This window comes from Manihot esculenta, chromosome 11 (genome assembly GCF_001659605.2).
Source record: "Manihot esculenta cultivar AM560-2 chromosome 11, M.esculenta_v8, whole genome shotgun sequence".
NCBI lineage: Eukaryota > Viridiplantae > Streptophyta > Magnoliopsida > Malpighiales > Euphorbiaceae > Manihot > Manihot esculenta.
The window spans coordinates 18,037,675-18,053,527 of NC_035171.2; the positions used below are offsets into that span (position 1 = coordinate 18,037,675).

At 31.3% G+C, this 15,853-nt stretch overlaps 1 protein-coding gene across 1 annotated transcript; it reads left to right on the forward strand.

Moving 5' to 3' along the window:
* The first annotated feature begins 2,354 nt into the window (after positions 1-2,354).
* LOC110608083 (probable amidase At4g34880) lies at positions 2,355-5,195 on the forward strand. Its single transcript, XM_021747292.2, has 5 exons — positions 2,355-2,963; positions 3,056-3,270; positions 3,963-4,208; positions 4,304-4,502; positions 4,723-5,195. The coding sequence occupies exons 1-5, from the start codon at positions 2,439-2,441 to the stop codon at positions 5,083-5,085; spliced, it is 1,548 nt and encodes a 515-aa protein (XP_021602984.1). The 5' UTR covers positions 2,355-2,438; the 3' UTR covers positions 5,086-5,195.
* Positions 5,196-15,853: the final 10,658 nt, after the last annotated feature.

Here is a 15,853-nt window from a genome sequence, read left to right on the forward strand (position 1 = left end):
ATATATTCTTCACTATAATAATTCAAAATAAGTGTCTTGAGTAAGAGTTTAAGTGGAAATAAGGATCAAGTAGCAAAGAAAGCTTGTTTGACTGTGTTTATTTGCTTGAGGACAAGCAAAAGGCTAGGTGTGGGGGTATTTGATAGAGTATATTTTAGTCCATTTTATCACGATATTCTTGATGTTTATTTACACCATTTCTGCCTAATTTTGTGGTTTTAATCATGTTTTGCAGATATTAGGTGTAAAGAGACAATCTGGTGAAAATTTATGTGATTATTTTGTCTAAAACTCTACAAGTCAAATCTTTATTTCCAATCCAATTAGTATTTTTGTGATATTCAATTATCAATTCAGTTCTAAAAAGTTCCATTTCAGTATTAATCTCAAAATAAAATCATTCAAATATCCCGTAGTTACTCAAAAGCATTAATATCAAGAATTAAATAATAGATTGTTAAAAAAATCAACTCAAATGAATTAAACAAAACCAATAATTCAAGCTACATTAAGTCCCCTAGTAAAGGAATTTAGTTGCTCATGTTCAAGGATTCAACAATCAACTGTATTGAGAAATTACCCAAAATCATCCTAAAGTAATCGTGAATAATAAATAAAGAGAATAAGAGAAGAAAGAAAAACTCTAAATGAATTTCTCCTTCTAGATATTTCAAATCTTCCTCTTTGAGTTCTTTACGATTTCTGCCGTGTCTATGTGTTCAAAAGTGGGCCCAAAAAAATCCTTTAGTCTCTCAGTTATGATGTATTTATACATTCTTCAGACTCCTAATCCGTGGCCCTGGTGGAAAACATAGAGAATTTGAATTTCTTGCAATAACACAAGGCAGAGCACGTGGAAAATAGCGAAATATGGGGTAAACTATGAAAAATGGATCTACCCCGTATTTTATACCGGATGATTTGGCCTAAAAAACTATTGCCCAGAGAGAAACACATGACAAAATGCAAAAATACGGGGCAGAGATAAAATACGGAGTTGTCCCATATTTTTGTCTGTTCCTTCAAAATCCCTCTAAATTATCCCAGATTTCTCTCCAAAGTGTCTATTTTATTCCTTAAATTGTTTTGACCGGCAAAAAACACTATAAATAAAGTAAAAAATCAAGTAATAGATTAAAATTAAAAATTTTAAAATTAAACATAAAAATCTAATAAATCTAATAAAAATAAGTCAAATTAGGTTAGTGTGATTCCAAAACTATACGGGTAAATGTGTAAAATTTTATCGAATCAAGTTTTTAGTTTTCAACTTTCTTAAAATAAAGATCGATTTAGTTTATTTTTTAAAAGAAAATAATAATTTTTAAAAAATAATTTATAATTTTCAAACTAAATTTTTTATAAAATTATATTTTTTTTAATGCTAAACAATCAAGAATGTTATCGACAATTCTAATATTTCCCCTCTCCCATCCCATTTTTATATTTATAATTATATTCTAGAAAAATAATTATCATAACTTTCAAATTTATTTTTTATAGAATTATAACTTTTTGTGATAATACTAAACTATCAAGATTAATATTCGCAATTCTGATATTCATTGTAGATGATAGATGTGGATGGATAGATATAGCTACATAGAGTATAGATAGAAATCTCTTATTCAAAAGATTATTGTAATAATTTTATAAAATATAAAAATTATAATATTTTTATTTAATATCCGCACAGCTCATATATTTGTTTCCTTTTTTAATAAATTATTACTCTGTTTCGTTAAATGTTATATATTAATTTATAAGGTTGAAAAAAAATCATCACTAATGCCAATTGAAAAATATTTTATTGTACTAAAATTTAGGATTTTGTTAATATATATATATATATATATATATATAATATCGAAGTTAAAGTAATAGGTGTAATAAAATATTACATAATATGTGGTCAATTTTTATAATCATAAAAAATTTATTAATATCAAAATTAAGTTTTGTCTTGATTAGAATATTAGACATATTTAATTAATACTTAGTTATTATTATAAATATCTCTTATATATTTAAAAAAGTATTTATTATTCTTTTAATTATAAAATTTAAGAATTATGCATTTTGAAAATTAATAAAAACTAAAATTAAATCTAGCTGGTTAAATATCTAATTAATACGTGCGGCTGGCCTATTGATAAGTGGAGCTATCATAGCAAATAAAAAAATATACGTACAGCAGTAAGTAAACAACTTCATGATTTGATTTCCCGTGCTAAAAAGAAAGAAAACGATTAACTCATGTCTTGTTGCACAAATTCTCTGGAAAATAGAAAAAGAAAAAAAATTATATACATTAATAATCAATTCTGCAAGGCTCATCTCCTTTATAAAATCTGCATCATTTTTCATCCCTTCTGCACCATACCAGATCTGGTAATTAAGCTAAATAATTCAACTCTTCATTTGAGCAGAGCTGAGCTATGTCTACCAATTCACCACTTGTTTCAATTCTCTTATCCATATTATTATGTGGATTCTTTACCAAGATAACTATCGCATTCTCAATTGAAGAAGCAACCATAGATGATCTTCTTCTGGCATTTAAGCAAAAAAATCTAACCTCCAGACAACTCGTTCAGTTCTACCTCGATAAAATCAGCAGGCTCGATCCGATCCTTCGAGGGGTTATAGAAGTGAACCCTGATTCTCTCGACCTGGCTGACAAGGCTGACCAAGAGCGTGAGGCTAAGGTTCCAGAATGTTTGCCTAGTTTGCATGGCATTCCAATCCTGCTCAAAGATAATATAGCAACCAAAGATAAGCTCAACACCACTGCTGGCTCGTATGCGTTGCTCGGCTCAGTCGTGCCCAGAGATGCAGGTGTGGTGGTCAAGTTGAGGAAAGCTGGCGCCATCATATTGGGGAAGGCTAGCATGAGCGAATGGGCTGGTTTTAGATCGATTAAAATAGCTTCTGGTTTCTGTGAAAGAAGAGGTCAAGGAAAGGTAAGGTCCTTCTCGCACTCCTATTAATTTGCTTATCTGATTTCAATTGCATACTAGATAAATAATAGGATTATGTTTGAGTTTGGTTGCAGAATCCTTATGTTCAATCAAAAGGGCCTTGTGGGTCAAGTAGCGGATCAGGAATATCAGTGGCAGCCAATATGGTAGCAGTTTCCCTGGGGACCGAGACTGATGGATCCATGTTATGTCCAGCCAGTGTTAACTCTGTTGTGGGTATCAAACCAACCGTTGGTCTCACTAGTAGAGCTGGAGTCATCCCGATCTCCCCCAGACAGGACACAGTCGGGTAGGCGATGATATTAATATATGCTCCCACCATATGTTAAATAATCTTTTTTTTAATTTTAAATTATAGGAATTGCATTGAACATACATACACATTCGGGTGAGTATACAAATTTTCCATGATGAAAAATTATTGCACGCATCCAGGTGTATAAGTTTATTTATACAACTAAGTAATGAAAAGTTAGAATTTCACATTAATAGGTGGTCCATCATATTTTAGATAAAATTTCCTTTAATTTTAAATTACGTGTCAGAATTATATTAGATAGATATATATATCAGGTGTGCCTAATAATCAAGTGTGCCTAATAATTTCATAGCCGATGAAATGATGCTAAACACTATGGAATAACAAACTATTATTTGGTTTAAAGTAGAAACTGTTTCCAGTTTGTACCATCGCTTTGACGTTTTTAGAAAGTATTTCATCCTTTTCTTAACTTTGCATTCAAGTCCTCTGCAGCTAGTCAGGCTACCCATCTACAATGCAGATCTCTTTTATTTAGATTAGTTGAACTTTTAGCATGTTTTTTTAATAGCTTGCATGCAGTAAGTTCTTACTTTAATTTTCTCCATCAAAGCAATTTGAAGTTATTCTGAATATATATGCACATCAGTGGCTGTGGATTTTATGCTGCGATTGTTTATTGTATGCTTGACAAAGCAATTTTCACATGTTGGATGGAGCAGGCCAATGTGCCGGACAGTAAGAGATGCTGTTTATATTCTTGATGCCATTGTAGGCGTTGATTACGATGATAATGCAACTAAAGCCGCAGCCCAGTTCATTCCACCCAATCGCTACAAGCAATTCCTTAATCCTAATGGCCTTAAAGGGAAGCGATTAGGGATAGTCAGGAAACCCTTCTTCGAGTTCTTTAATGACGAGGGATCTGTTGTTGCTCAAGCATTCGAGCGCCACCTCAACACACTAAGGTAACAGAATGAAATTACTCTCATCGTTCTAGTTTACGTAATTTTTGATAAGCATATCTTGATGAAACATTTCTGTGACCCAAAAAATAAAAAAGGCAAAAGGAAGCAATTCTGGTAGATCATTTGGAAATTTCCAACATTAGTTTGATCTTAGATGTCAGTGCAAGTGGTGAACTAGATGCATTGTTGGCTGAGTTCAAGCCAGCTTTAAATGCATACCTAGAACAACTGGTGAAATCCCCGGTACGAACCTTAGCAGACATCATTGCCTTCAACAAGAACTCCTCCAACTTGGTAAGTGAGTGATTTAATTTTATTTCAATGTGCACTCCTTAGGAGATCACACAATGATTGATTTCTTTCATGAAAAAAACTTACTTAAAACCCGGTTCACATGGACCCAAAATATATGAATGTGGATTCCTCCATAAAAAATTCACATGGAGCCGCATCATGGATCTAATCCATGATGAATCTTGATCTAAGAATTTTCCTCCTTTCAATGGTTGTGCAGCCACAAGACCTGTTGGAATTGGCTGAGTACATGGAAGGAGCAGACGAAAAGCTGAAGGTAGCAGTGGAAAATCTGAACAAACTTTCAAGAAATGGATTGGAGAAATTGGTGAGGGAGCAGAATCTAGATGCCCTAGTGGCTCCTTATGATATGGAAAGGAGCTCAAGTATCTCAACAGTTCTTGCAATTGGAGGATATCCAGGAATCACTGTCCCTGCTGGGTATGACACTACGGGGTTGCCCTTTGGCATCTGCTTTGGAGGATTAAAGGGTACAGAGCCAAAACTAATAGAGATTGCTTATGGCTTTGAGCAGGCCACTAAGATAAGGAAGCCTCCTGTCATTCAAGCCATGTCACTTTAAGTTAAAATTGGAAGCCTCCTGTAGTTCATTAGAACTCAAGGATTTAGAATAAATTTTCCAAGGATCTTCAGCTCGATTTAAATAAAAAAAATAGGAAAAATTATTTTTTAGTCCCTGAGATTTAACGTAATTAGATTTAACGTAATTAACACTTCTATCTCTCTATTTTGATGACCCAACACTTAAGTCCCCCACTTTCTCTTCTATCCGAATTCATAATTCTTCCGTCTAAAATGACCGTTTGGTCAAAGAGTATAAAGTAAGAGGTGAAATTTTTTACAAAAAATGTCCTTAATGACCATCATTTTCAAGAACTCATCTTCGCCTTCCAAGAATTCAACAAGAAACCATCAAAAGATTGTTGTTCTCTTAATCTTTTTCAACCTAACAACACTTCTCCTAGCTTCTTTCTTAAGAGAATTCTCTCTTGATTCCAAAGAAAAACAAGGATTATTAGACCCTGTTGTCTCTACAACTCCAACTCCAATTTCACATCCTACTATCAGAACGGCTTGTTCAAGAACTCTCTACCCTTCTTTGTGGTTCACTACTCTCTCCTCCATTCCCATTTCCAAGAATTTCAGTACTTTACTCTATATTCTTGAATTCACCGTAGATGCAACTGAGAAATCTGCAGCCAAACAAGAACCCACGTTTTGGAGTTCTTCATGTTTTAGGATTTGATTTCCGAGGAAAAAAATGCGTTAAATGATTGTGTGGAGATATTAGATCAAACCCTTTATGAACTTGAAATAGCCATGGATGATCTGCACGCTTTCCCTGCATCCATTGGTCATATCCATCATTTACTGTATGCTAATATAAGACCTTGCTTAGTGCAGCTATGACGAATCACCAAAAATAGAGAAATTTTTTATGAGGATCAATTTTATCAATTCACATGTCCCAAACGGTTATTTTAGACAGAAGAACTACAAATTTGGACAGAAGAGAAAGTGTGAAATTTAAGTGTTGGGTCGTCAAAATAGAGAGACAGAAGTGTTAATTATGTTAAACCTCAAGAAATAAAAAGTAATTTTTTCTAAAAAATATTATATATAATAATTATATATATATATATATATATATATATATATATATATATATATATGAAATAGTTTGTGCGCCATATAAAATAGCTAAAGAAAATGATGCAGATAAGAAAATAATAGAACAAAATAACTTTAGTAATGCAAGTTTAATATGTTTAGGAACTCAGTTAAAAAAGATAGAGAAAATTTTAAAAGATAAAGATGAAGAGGTAGAAGAGAAAAAAGAAATAAAACCTCATATGTTTAAACCCTACCAAATATCTAGTTCAAGCCAGAAGGAATTAAAAGCAAATAAAAATGAATTTTTGCAAAGTCTAAAAGACCAGTTAAGTAAGATAGAGGTCTCAGAATCTAGTAGAAATATAATCCCAGAAACTCCACAGTCTGGAAATATAAATGCATTAAATGAAGAATCCGAGTCTGAGCAAAGTCAGCCAGATTCAGAAGATATAAAACAATTTGAAATAAATCCCATATCACATAAAGAAATAGTAAGTAGGGCACCAGACCTAAGGGTCATGGAAAGACCCAACATAACATCTCAGTTTAAATATAATGCTTCAACAGTATATGAATGGAATATAGATGGACTATCTGAATATAATATTTTAAGCCTATTACAACAAATGACAATGGCAGCTAATGCGTATAAAACCCAGTCTTTTGCCTCAGATAGAGCAATAGCAGAAATAATTATAGCAGGTTTCACAGGACAACTAAAAGGATGGTGGGATTACCATCTAACAGATATGCATCAATTAGAAATATTAAATTCAGTTCAGGTAAATAGTGATGGAGAACCCATATATAATGAATCTGGAGAAACTATCCAAGATGCAGTATCAACTCTAATCTTAACAATTTCTTTACATTTTATAGGAGACCCTTCTCTTTTAAAAGATAAAAATGCAGAACTTCTAAGCAATTTAAAATGTAAAAAATTAAGTGATTTCCAAAATTATAAAACTACGTTTCTAACCAGATTAATGTTAAGAGAAGATTCGAACCAAGATTTTTGGAAAGAAAAATTCTTAGCAGGACTCCCTTATTTCTTAGGAGAGAAAGTCAGAAATAATATAAAACAGCATTTTGGTAACCCGATACCATATAAAAGATTAACATATGGACAATTAGTAAGCATAATTCAGAAGGAAGGATTGCAGATATGTCAAGATCTAAGACTACAGAAGACTTTAAAATATGAAATGCATAAAACTAAACAAGAATTAGGATCTTTTTGTAAACAATTTGATTATGGTATAATGCAAGATAAAAGTTGCAATGGGCAATGCTCTAGAATTAAGCCAAGGAAATATTATAAAAAAGATAGGTATTATAAAAAGAGATATGTAGCAAAACCTAATAGGGAAGAATATTATAAAAGAAAAAATGTTAAAACTCATAAGAAATATGAAAGAAAGAAGCCAGAAGAAAGAAACCAAAATAAAAGGTCTTTTAAAGATTTAACATGTTATAATTGTGGTAAAAAAGGACATACATCTAAGTTTTGTAGATTTAATAAAAGATTAAATGAGTTAGGATTAGATGAAGAAATAACAAATAAAATCCAAGAAATATGTTTAAGCTCAGAAACCTCAGAGACAGATATAACTGAAAGTGAAAATCAAATAGATGAGTTAGTCACTAGCTCATCCGAACAGTTAATAAATGTTTTAACTAAAGAACAAGATTCATTATTAAATTTAATAAATGGAATTGAAGACAATAAAACCAAAGAAAAAATTCTTAAAAGACTAATAAAAAGCTTTGATGAATCAGAAGAAATAAAAAATACTATGCCAAAAATAGAAAAACAAACATATGACTTAACCAAAATATTGAGTAAAAATAAAGAACCTAAAGAGAAAATAACCGTAGGGGAATTACAAAGGGAAATTAAAATAATAAAAGCTGAAGTAAAGGAGCTAAAACAACAACTTCAGACATATTCGAGAAGGATAAAAGCTTTAGAAAGTCAACTAATCTCTGAACCATCTTCCTCTTCAGAAGAAGAAGAAGAAGAAGAAGCTAATAAAATGGATCAATCAGAAAATAAAGAAGTAGATAATAATTTTATACTATTATTACAAGAAATAACTTCCAGAAAATATTTAGTAAAATTAACAATAAAATTTTCAGAAGAGTTTAAATTAAACACTATAGCATTATTTGATACAGGAGCAGATTTAAATTGTATAAAGTCAAGTTTGGTACCTAAAAAATTTTGGCAAGAAACAAAAGAAAAATTAAAAACTGCAAATAAAACCAGTCTGAATATATTAGGAAAAGCAGAGGCATTAGTAATAGATCAAGACTTAGAAATAAAAACTATATTTTTATTATCGCAACAAATAAGTCATATGGTGATATTAGGAACCCCTTTTATAAACCTAATAACACCTTATACAGTAAAAGAAGATTGCATAGAATTTAAAACAAGAAATAAAAAGGTAAAAATAGATTTTACAGAAAAACCTAAAAGAAAAAATTTAAATCTGATAAAAGCACATTCCATTAGGACAATGGAAATAAATTCAATGATAAAATCTAAAGAAGAAGATTTAAAGGATTTGAAAAATAATGTACAAGTGGTTAGGATTAAAAAGCAATTAGAAAGTGAAATTGTAAAAAAGAAAATAGAAAATCTAAAAAATGAAATGGAAGAAGAATTATGTGCAGATCATCCTAATACCTTTTGGAATAGGAAACAACATATAGTAGATCTGCCATATGAGGAAGGATTCGAAGAAAAATCAATATCAACTAAAGCCAGACCAATTCAAATGTCACCAGAATTATTAGAACATTGTAAAAAAGAAATTAAGGAATTAAAAGATAAAAGGTTAATAAGTAAATCAAGAAGTCCTTGGTCATGCGCAGCTTTCTATGTAAACAAGAGTGCAGAAATAGAAAGAGGTACACCAAGATTAGTTATAAATTATAAACCTTTAAACACAGCATTAAAATGGATTAGGTATCCTATACCTAATAAGAAAGACCTCTTAAACAGACTATATAATGCAAATATTTTTAGTAAATTTGACATGAAATCAGGATATTGGCAAATTCAAATCCATCCGAAAGATAGGTATAAGACGGCATTTACCGTTCCTTTTGGACAGTATGAGTGGAACGTAATGCCTTTTGGATTAAAAAATGCACCCTCAGAATTCCAGAGAATAATGAATGATATTTTTAACCCATATTCAAAATTTTGCATTGTCTACATAGATGATGTGCTCATATTTAGTAAGAATATTGAAGAACACTTTAAACATTTAAAAACATTCTGTGGAATAATAAAAAGAAATGGATTAGCCTTGAGTAAAACCAAAATGAACTTGTTTCAAACTAAAGTAAGATTTTTAGGCCATTATATAGAACAAGGTAAAATCCAACCTATTGAAAGAACAATGGTATTTGGAGATAAATTTCCAGATGAAATAATAAATAAAACTCAATTACAGAGGTTTTTAGGATGTTTAAATTATGTTATAGATTTTTACCCAAACTTAAACAGAATGATAAAACCCCTTCATGACAGACTAAAGAAAAATGCAAAACCCTGGACTCAAGAACATACAAACATTATAAGACACATAAAATCCCTAATAAAAGAAATTCCATGTTTGTATCTTCCTAACCCTGAAGCCTTTAAAATTGTGGAAACAGACGCTTCGGACATAGGATATGGAGGAATTCTAAAACAAAGGATAGATGGTAAAGAAACAATAATCCAGTTTACTTCGGGACACTGGAACTCTACCCAAATGAATTACTCTACCATTAAAAAAGAAATATTAAGTATTGTGATTTGCATAAATAAATTTCAATCTGATCTCTTAAATCAAAAATTTTTGGTCAGAATTGATTGTAAAGCTGCGAAAGATGTTTTAAAAAAGGATGTTAAAAATCTGGCATCAAAACAAATTTTTGCCAGATGGCAAGCTTTATTAAGTATTTTTGATTTCGATATTGAATTTATAAAAGGTAGTAAAAATAATATTCCGGATTTTCTAACCCGGGAATTTTTACAGCAAAATGGGTCGAAAGAAGAGCAAAAATAAAGATAAGGAGAGAAGCCCAAGCCCAACTCCAAGTTCAAGCCCAACTCCTAAAGCCTTGTCTGAACATTCAGATGAGATTTGTAAAACCATGGTTAAAACCACAGAAGCCTCTCTAAAACCTCAATCATCCGATGAAACCCATAAAGACATTAAAAAATGGGTCGAAGAACTCAGCCAGTCTCCAGAAGTGATTAGAGCCCTTCAGAGTATGGCTTCAAGTATGGCCTCCTCTTCAGGAGAAACAGGTATGACTCTTAAAACCAAAGCGATCGTGCCCGCTCATGGTACGACTAGTCTGTCTCAAACAGTAGACAGTAAAGACTTATCAAATCCGTTGAAGGCTGTGGGTTTGCCAAAAATCCAACCATCTCATGGATTTTATAAATGGTATTTAAAACCAGCTTCTGAATTTGAAATCGAAGTTGAATATGGATTTAATAATATAAACCCATGGGAAGTGATTAGAAAATATTATCCTGAGAACTGGTGGTTTACTCCAAAGAATATTTTAAAACCTCAGGATTATTATCAAAGTATTTTAGAAGAAACTGGAGCTGTTAAAATCAAGCATAATTTTGATAAAACCTATAAGGACGTAGTAGCCTATTCTTCCATTCAAATAAAAAGCATTATGCATCCTAAAGATTGGCCTGCACCAAATTTGTACACTGAAATAGCGTTTAAAAAATTAAAAAAGTATTGTTCCTCATATAACTATTTTGATTATATTGATGCATGGACCAATGTTTTCAGCATTCAAAACCCTACAACAACCCATTCGTGGTTGATTTATTTTGATATACAAGCTATAAAAACTGTCACCAAATTTCCAAATTGGTTTTTTGTATGGTGGCAATCCAGGGGCATTACTGAAGATATTTTATCACAGGAATTGCTCCATATATATCAATACTTTAAAACCAATTATAAACCTCCTCAGCAAGAAAAATATATACCACCGTTGATGTATTTTTGTTTAAACTTTTTTCTACCTTGGGTATATCAATGGTATTTTGAATTTCAGTATGTTACAGACCTAAAAGTCTCTGTTATTGTAAAACGACACAAGGTAAAATGGTGGGGTTCTTTCAGAAACCCAACCACGGAGGAGTCCGTAAAACAATGGGTTATTAAAAAGGCCCAAATTCCTGGAACTTCATATGCTGGTAAACTGACAATGCAAGAAGAGCCCATATTTGGAGCCCAAAAGGCTCAGTGTCAAGCAATGTTAGCTGCAGCTAAAACTCCCGAAGAATACAAGTTGATTTGTCAGAAAATGTTCAATCAGCTTAGCACGGGATCATCAGTAAAACTGGAAGACGAACAATCTTCCAAAGAAGAACCATCAGTAAAATCCTCTGGAAAGTCAAAGATAAAAAAGAAATCTGGCAGAAGAAAAACTAAAAAGCAGTCAAGTTCAGAGACGGAGTCGACAGCGTCATCAGAAACGTCATCCTCCAGTAAAACCTCTGTATCTTCACACTATGACAGTAATGAAGATGATTGCTATGGAGTTCTACCGCCAGTAAAAATCAAGAGCAAGACAGGAAAAGGAAAGAAGAAGACAAAAGTAAAAAAGGAGAAGAAAGAAAAAATAAAAAGAAAAAGCAAGAAAAAGAAGGACACCTCATCGTCCTCTTCAGAATCAGAATAAAATCAAATTTCGGTGGAAAAGAGTAAAAGACAAAGGAGTGGCAGACAGACTATTCATCAACAGTAAAAAGTGGCAAACAAGGTACTATTATATATATATATATATATATATATATAAACATTTCTAAAGTTCAAACTTGAAATTCTACAATTCTATAAAAGACTTCAATCTATAATTTTTTTTTTCCAACTTTTATAGAAAATTATTGAGTATTTCCAAGTCTTTCATCCTCTCCTTAAAATTTAGTATCATTCCACTAGTCAGTAAAAGAATAGATATAGTATGCAACCAAACAGTGATCAATTTTTATACTTTTAAAACTAAAAATTTAAATCTTTGTATTTTTGATCCGTTTAAAAAATCAATCATTTTTTTTCATTAGTTACCATTATAAGAGTTAAAATATTTTTTTATTCTCTTTTTAAATTCATGTCAACTAGAATTACAATTCTTATTAAACACTTTATTCCTTATTATCATTTCATAATATATTTCAGTCCAATGAGCAAATTCAATAAATATTAAACACGTTAGTTCATCTAATTATTACATAATACACTTCAATTTCTGATAATATCAATATCATAATATTAACTACCATTTAGATTATCAAATTTAACTAATTCTAGATATTTTTTTCCTTCAATTATTATTCATTAAAACACTTTAGTCTTCTATAACTTTAATAGAACAATATCTACAGGTGTATAGAATTATCTCAAATAATAAAGTATTTAAATCTAATTAACATTTAGACCACCGAATATGAAGATGATTTAAAATATGAAATTTAAATAAATTAAAAAAAAGTATTTTCACAAATGTAAAAAACATGAAATCAATTAATATCAAACACTAGAGTACTTTAACTTCACTTGGACATGATATTTAACGATTCAATTTAATTAGAGCAAATAATCTTAAATAATTAACTTTCTCGAATAAAACTAAATTAATTAACTAAAAGTTATTACATATCCCCAATAATATTATATTTCTCTAATTAATTTTTCACATATGTGATTTTTCAAGGCTCCACAAATCAAATTTTTATTATCAATTCAATTAATATTAAGAACAAATAATAAGGAAGTTAAGTGTGAAGTTCATACCAAATGAAAACTTGTTTGGAAAAGGGTTCTCTGCACGCTTCACACGTAAACAAGTACAAATCACATTCTTTGATATTTAATTTCCTATTTAAATTTAAAACGTTCCATTTTGAGTATTAGTTTTAGGATAAAATTATTTATCCTCCATAAATATATTAAAAAACATTAATCTCAAAAATTAAATAATAGCCTAAGTAAATAAAATCAACTTAAATAAATTAAATACAAATTACATCCAACCTATCCTTAGTTCTCTAGCAAAGAAATTTAGCTACTTATATAAAATAATCTAAGAACAAATTCCATTGAAAAATTCTTTAAAGTCATCCTAAAATAATTTTAAAAAATAAAATAAAAGAATAAGGAAAGAGAATAAAAACTCAATAGAGATTTCGTCTTGCAGATCTTCAAATATTCAAATCTTTCTCCTTTAACTCTCGCGATTTCTGTAATGTAGAAATATAAAAAAAGTAGCAAAAAGATGGTCCAACTCTAAAAGCTAATATATTTATACTCATCGAGACTCTTCGTTCGTTGCCTTAGGACATTTCTAGAAAATTGTATTTATTTATGAAAGTAAGACATAACACAAAAACATGTGACAAATATGGATTACACGTAGCTGCCCATATATTTTTTTTTTCTTGTTTCTTTGCGGCACTTTTTTCTCTTTAAAATTTAATTATTGGAAAAGGGAAAAGGATCAAAACACAGGGCGAACTCAATTACAGGCCTATACTATATTTTTCTTTATTTCTTGCAAAAATATTATGAAATCGTCTAAGTCTCGTCTAAATCTCCTCTAAGCGTAACTAGTTTGTGCCTTGACTAATTTTAACATATAGAAATAATAAAAACAAACAAAAACATTAAATCAAAAACATTAATTAAAAATATTAAATTGAAAATTTTACAATTAAATATAAAACATCTAGTAAACAAAAGAAAATTAAATAGATATGATTATAAAAATATATAAATTAAATTATCATTGCATCAAACTTTATATTTTAAAAATAAATTTGCCTTTTCATATCTTTGTCCACCCATCCCTTTTTTACCTAACATTTTAAATGGATGGAAGAATTAATTTTTGAACGGATTAAAATATCAAAATTTAAATATTTAGTTTAAAAACTACAAAGGCTAATCAGTTAATTATATTAAAACTTAAAGTTAAAGTGTAATTTACATTTTTTAAAATTTGCAATATGCTTTTTAGTTTTAGTAAAATTACAATTTAATTTCTATTTTTTAATTAAAAGCAATTTAATTCCAAAAAGTTTGTTTTTTAAACAAAATAATTATTATGTTTTTTTTTTAAATGAGAATTGAGCGATTAAAACCTGAAAATCTCTTAGATTTACTCAGATATACTTACCACCAGACTAGATCTGTAAATACATTAATGGAGGTAAACATTAGCCTATCCCCTATGACGTGTAGGTAAGCATTACCCTATCCCATGTATTGTATAAGTGTTTCAATATTGTAATAATGTGATCATTAAATTTGTATCACCTCTTCACTTTATGATTCACTGATGTAGATGAAATTGATAGGACTATAATACCAGGCTAAACTCCGGCGTCAGAATTCCAGCCATCCGACGGAATCCCTGTTGAAATTTGAAATCTCGAAGCTGGAATCTCCTTAGAAGGGTAAAATAAGGTTTTCATAAAATGAATTTGAAAATTTTTTTTAGGGTTTTGTGTTAAAAAGAAAGAAAAGAGTTTTGAAGGAAATCCCTAGGCTTGGCCGCCGAACTTTCAAGGTTCGGCCGCCGAAGGTGGTTTATCTAGCCACCTATAAGAGGTCTTCAAGCCCGAAAATGAGAGAGCTAGAGTCCTAGCCCTCCTTTGTTTGCTCCTGTTATTTTTCCTTCAAATTTCTTAGAAAATTCATGAGTTTTCCCTCGTTTTTGAAGATTTGAGTTCAAATCTAAAGTTTTAAACCTTGGAGACCTCCGGAGACCTTTTACCTCATCTCCAAGTTGGGGTTGCTGTCACCCTTGTTGTAATACCCGGCTCGAGTCCGGCATCGGCATTCCTGTAGTCCGGTGGAATCTCGGGTGTCGGAACCCTCGAGAAGGGTAATGCATATGTTTTCCAACTTGAGTTTTGAAAGAAAAGCAACAAGGGAGAAATGCAAAGGTTCGGCCGCCGAAGGTCACTTTCGGCCGCCGAACATTGCATGGTTGCGGCTTCACGTTCGGCTGCCGAAGGTGGTCTGGCCAGCCACCTATAAAAAGGGCCAAGGGTCGGTGGAAGGAGGTTATTTCTCCTCCACTTGCAGCCAGAGGTGAGTTCCAGCCTCTCCTACGTTGACTTTCATGTTTTCCATGATTTTCATCAAATTTTTCAAGAGTTTTAAGAGTTTTGGTGATTTATGAAGGTTTTGAGCAAAAGAACCAAGTTTTGAAGCTTGGAGCTTTGGAAGAGCTTTTCTTCATATCTCCACGTTAGGATCCTTCAGCCTCAAGTTCTTTAAGAGGTAAGTGAAGATCCTGAGCTTCTTTGATGATTTTGAAAGGTTTTATGAAGTTTGTATGGGTAGTATGCATGTTTAGGTTTAGGTGAGGTTTTTGGTGCTTTGTGGTGTTCCAGCATGTTTAAGTGTTATGTGCTATGTTTGTTTGGGGTTTTAGGATAGTTTTAGACCCCTTTGTGCATATATATGGGTATATGCTAGTTGGGAGTAGTTGAGATGCATGTTTGTAGGTTTTGGGCAGAGTTTGCATGAAACAGAGCAGGGTTCTGTCCTTCGGGCAAAACCAGGTTCGGCCGCCGAAGGAAGGTTCGGCCGCCGAACCCCTTGTGGAGGCAGTTCGGCTGCCAAAGGTTGCCCCCGAAAGCTAGGCTTTCGGTTTAGAAAGAGACTTTC

Excerpts from the sequence above, each read along its gene's own strand:
- LOC110608083 (XM_021747292.2), top strand. The coding sequence starts at position 2,439 with ATGTCTACCAATTCACCACTTGTTTCAATTCTCTTATCCATATTATTA. Across the intron at positions 3,271-3,962 it reads CCCAGACAGGACACAGTCGG|GCCAATGTGCCGGACAGTAA; the intron begins GTAGGCGATGAT and ends TGGATGGAGCAG. Across the intron at positions 4,209-4,303 it reads CGCCACCTCAACACACTAAG|GCAAAAGGAAGCAATTCTGG; the intron begins GTAACAGAATGA and ends AAAATAAAAAAG.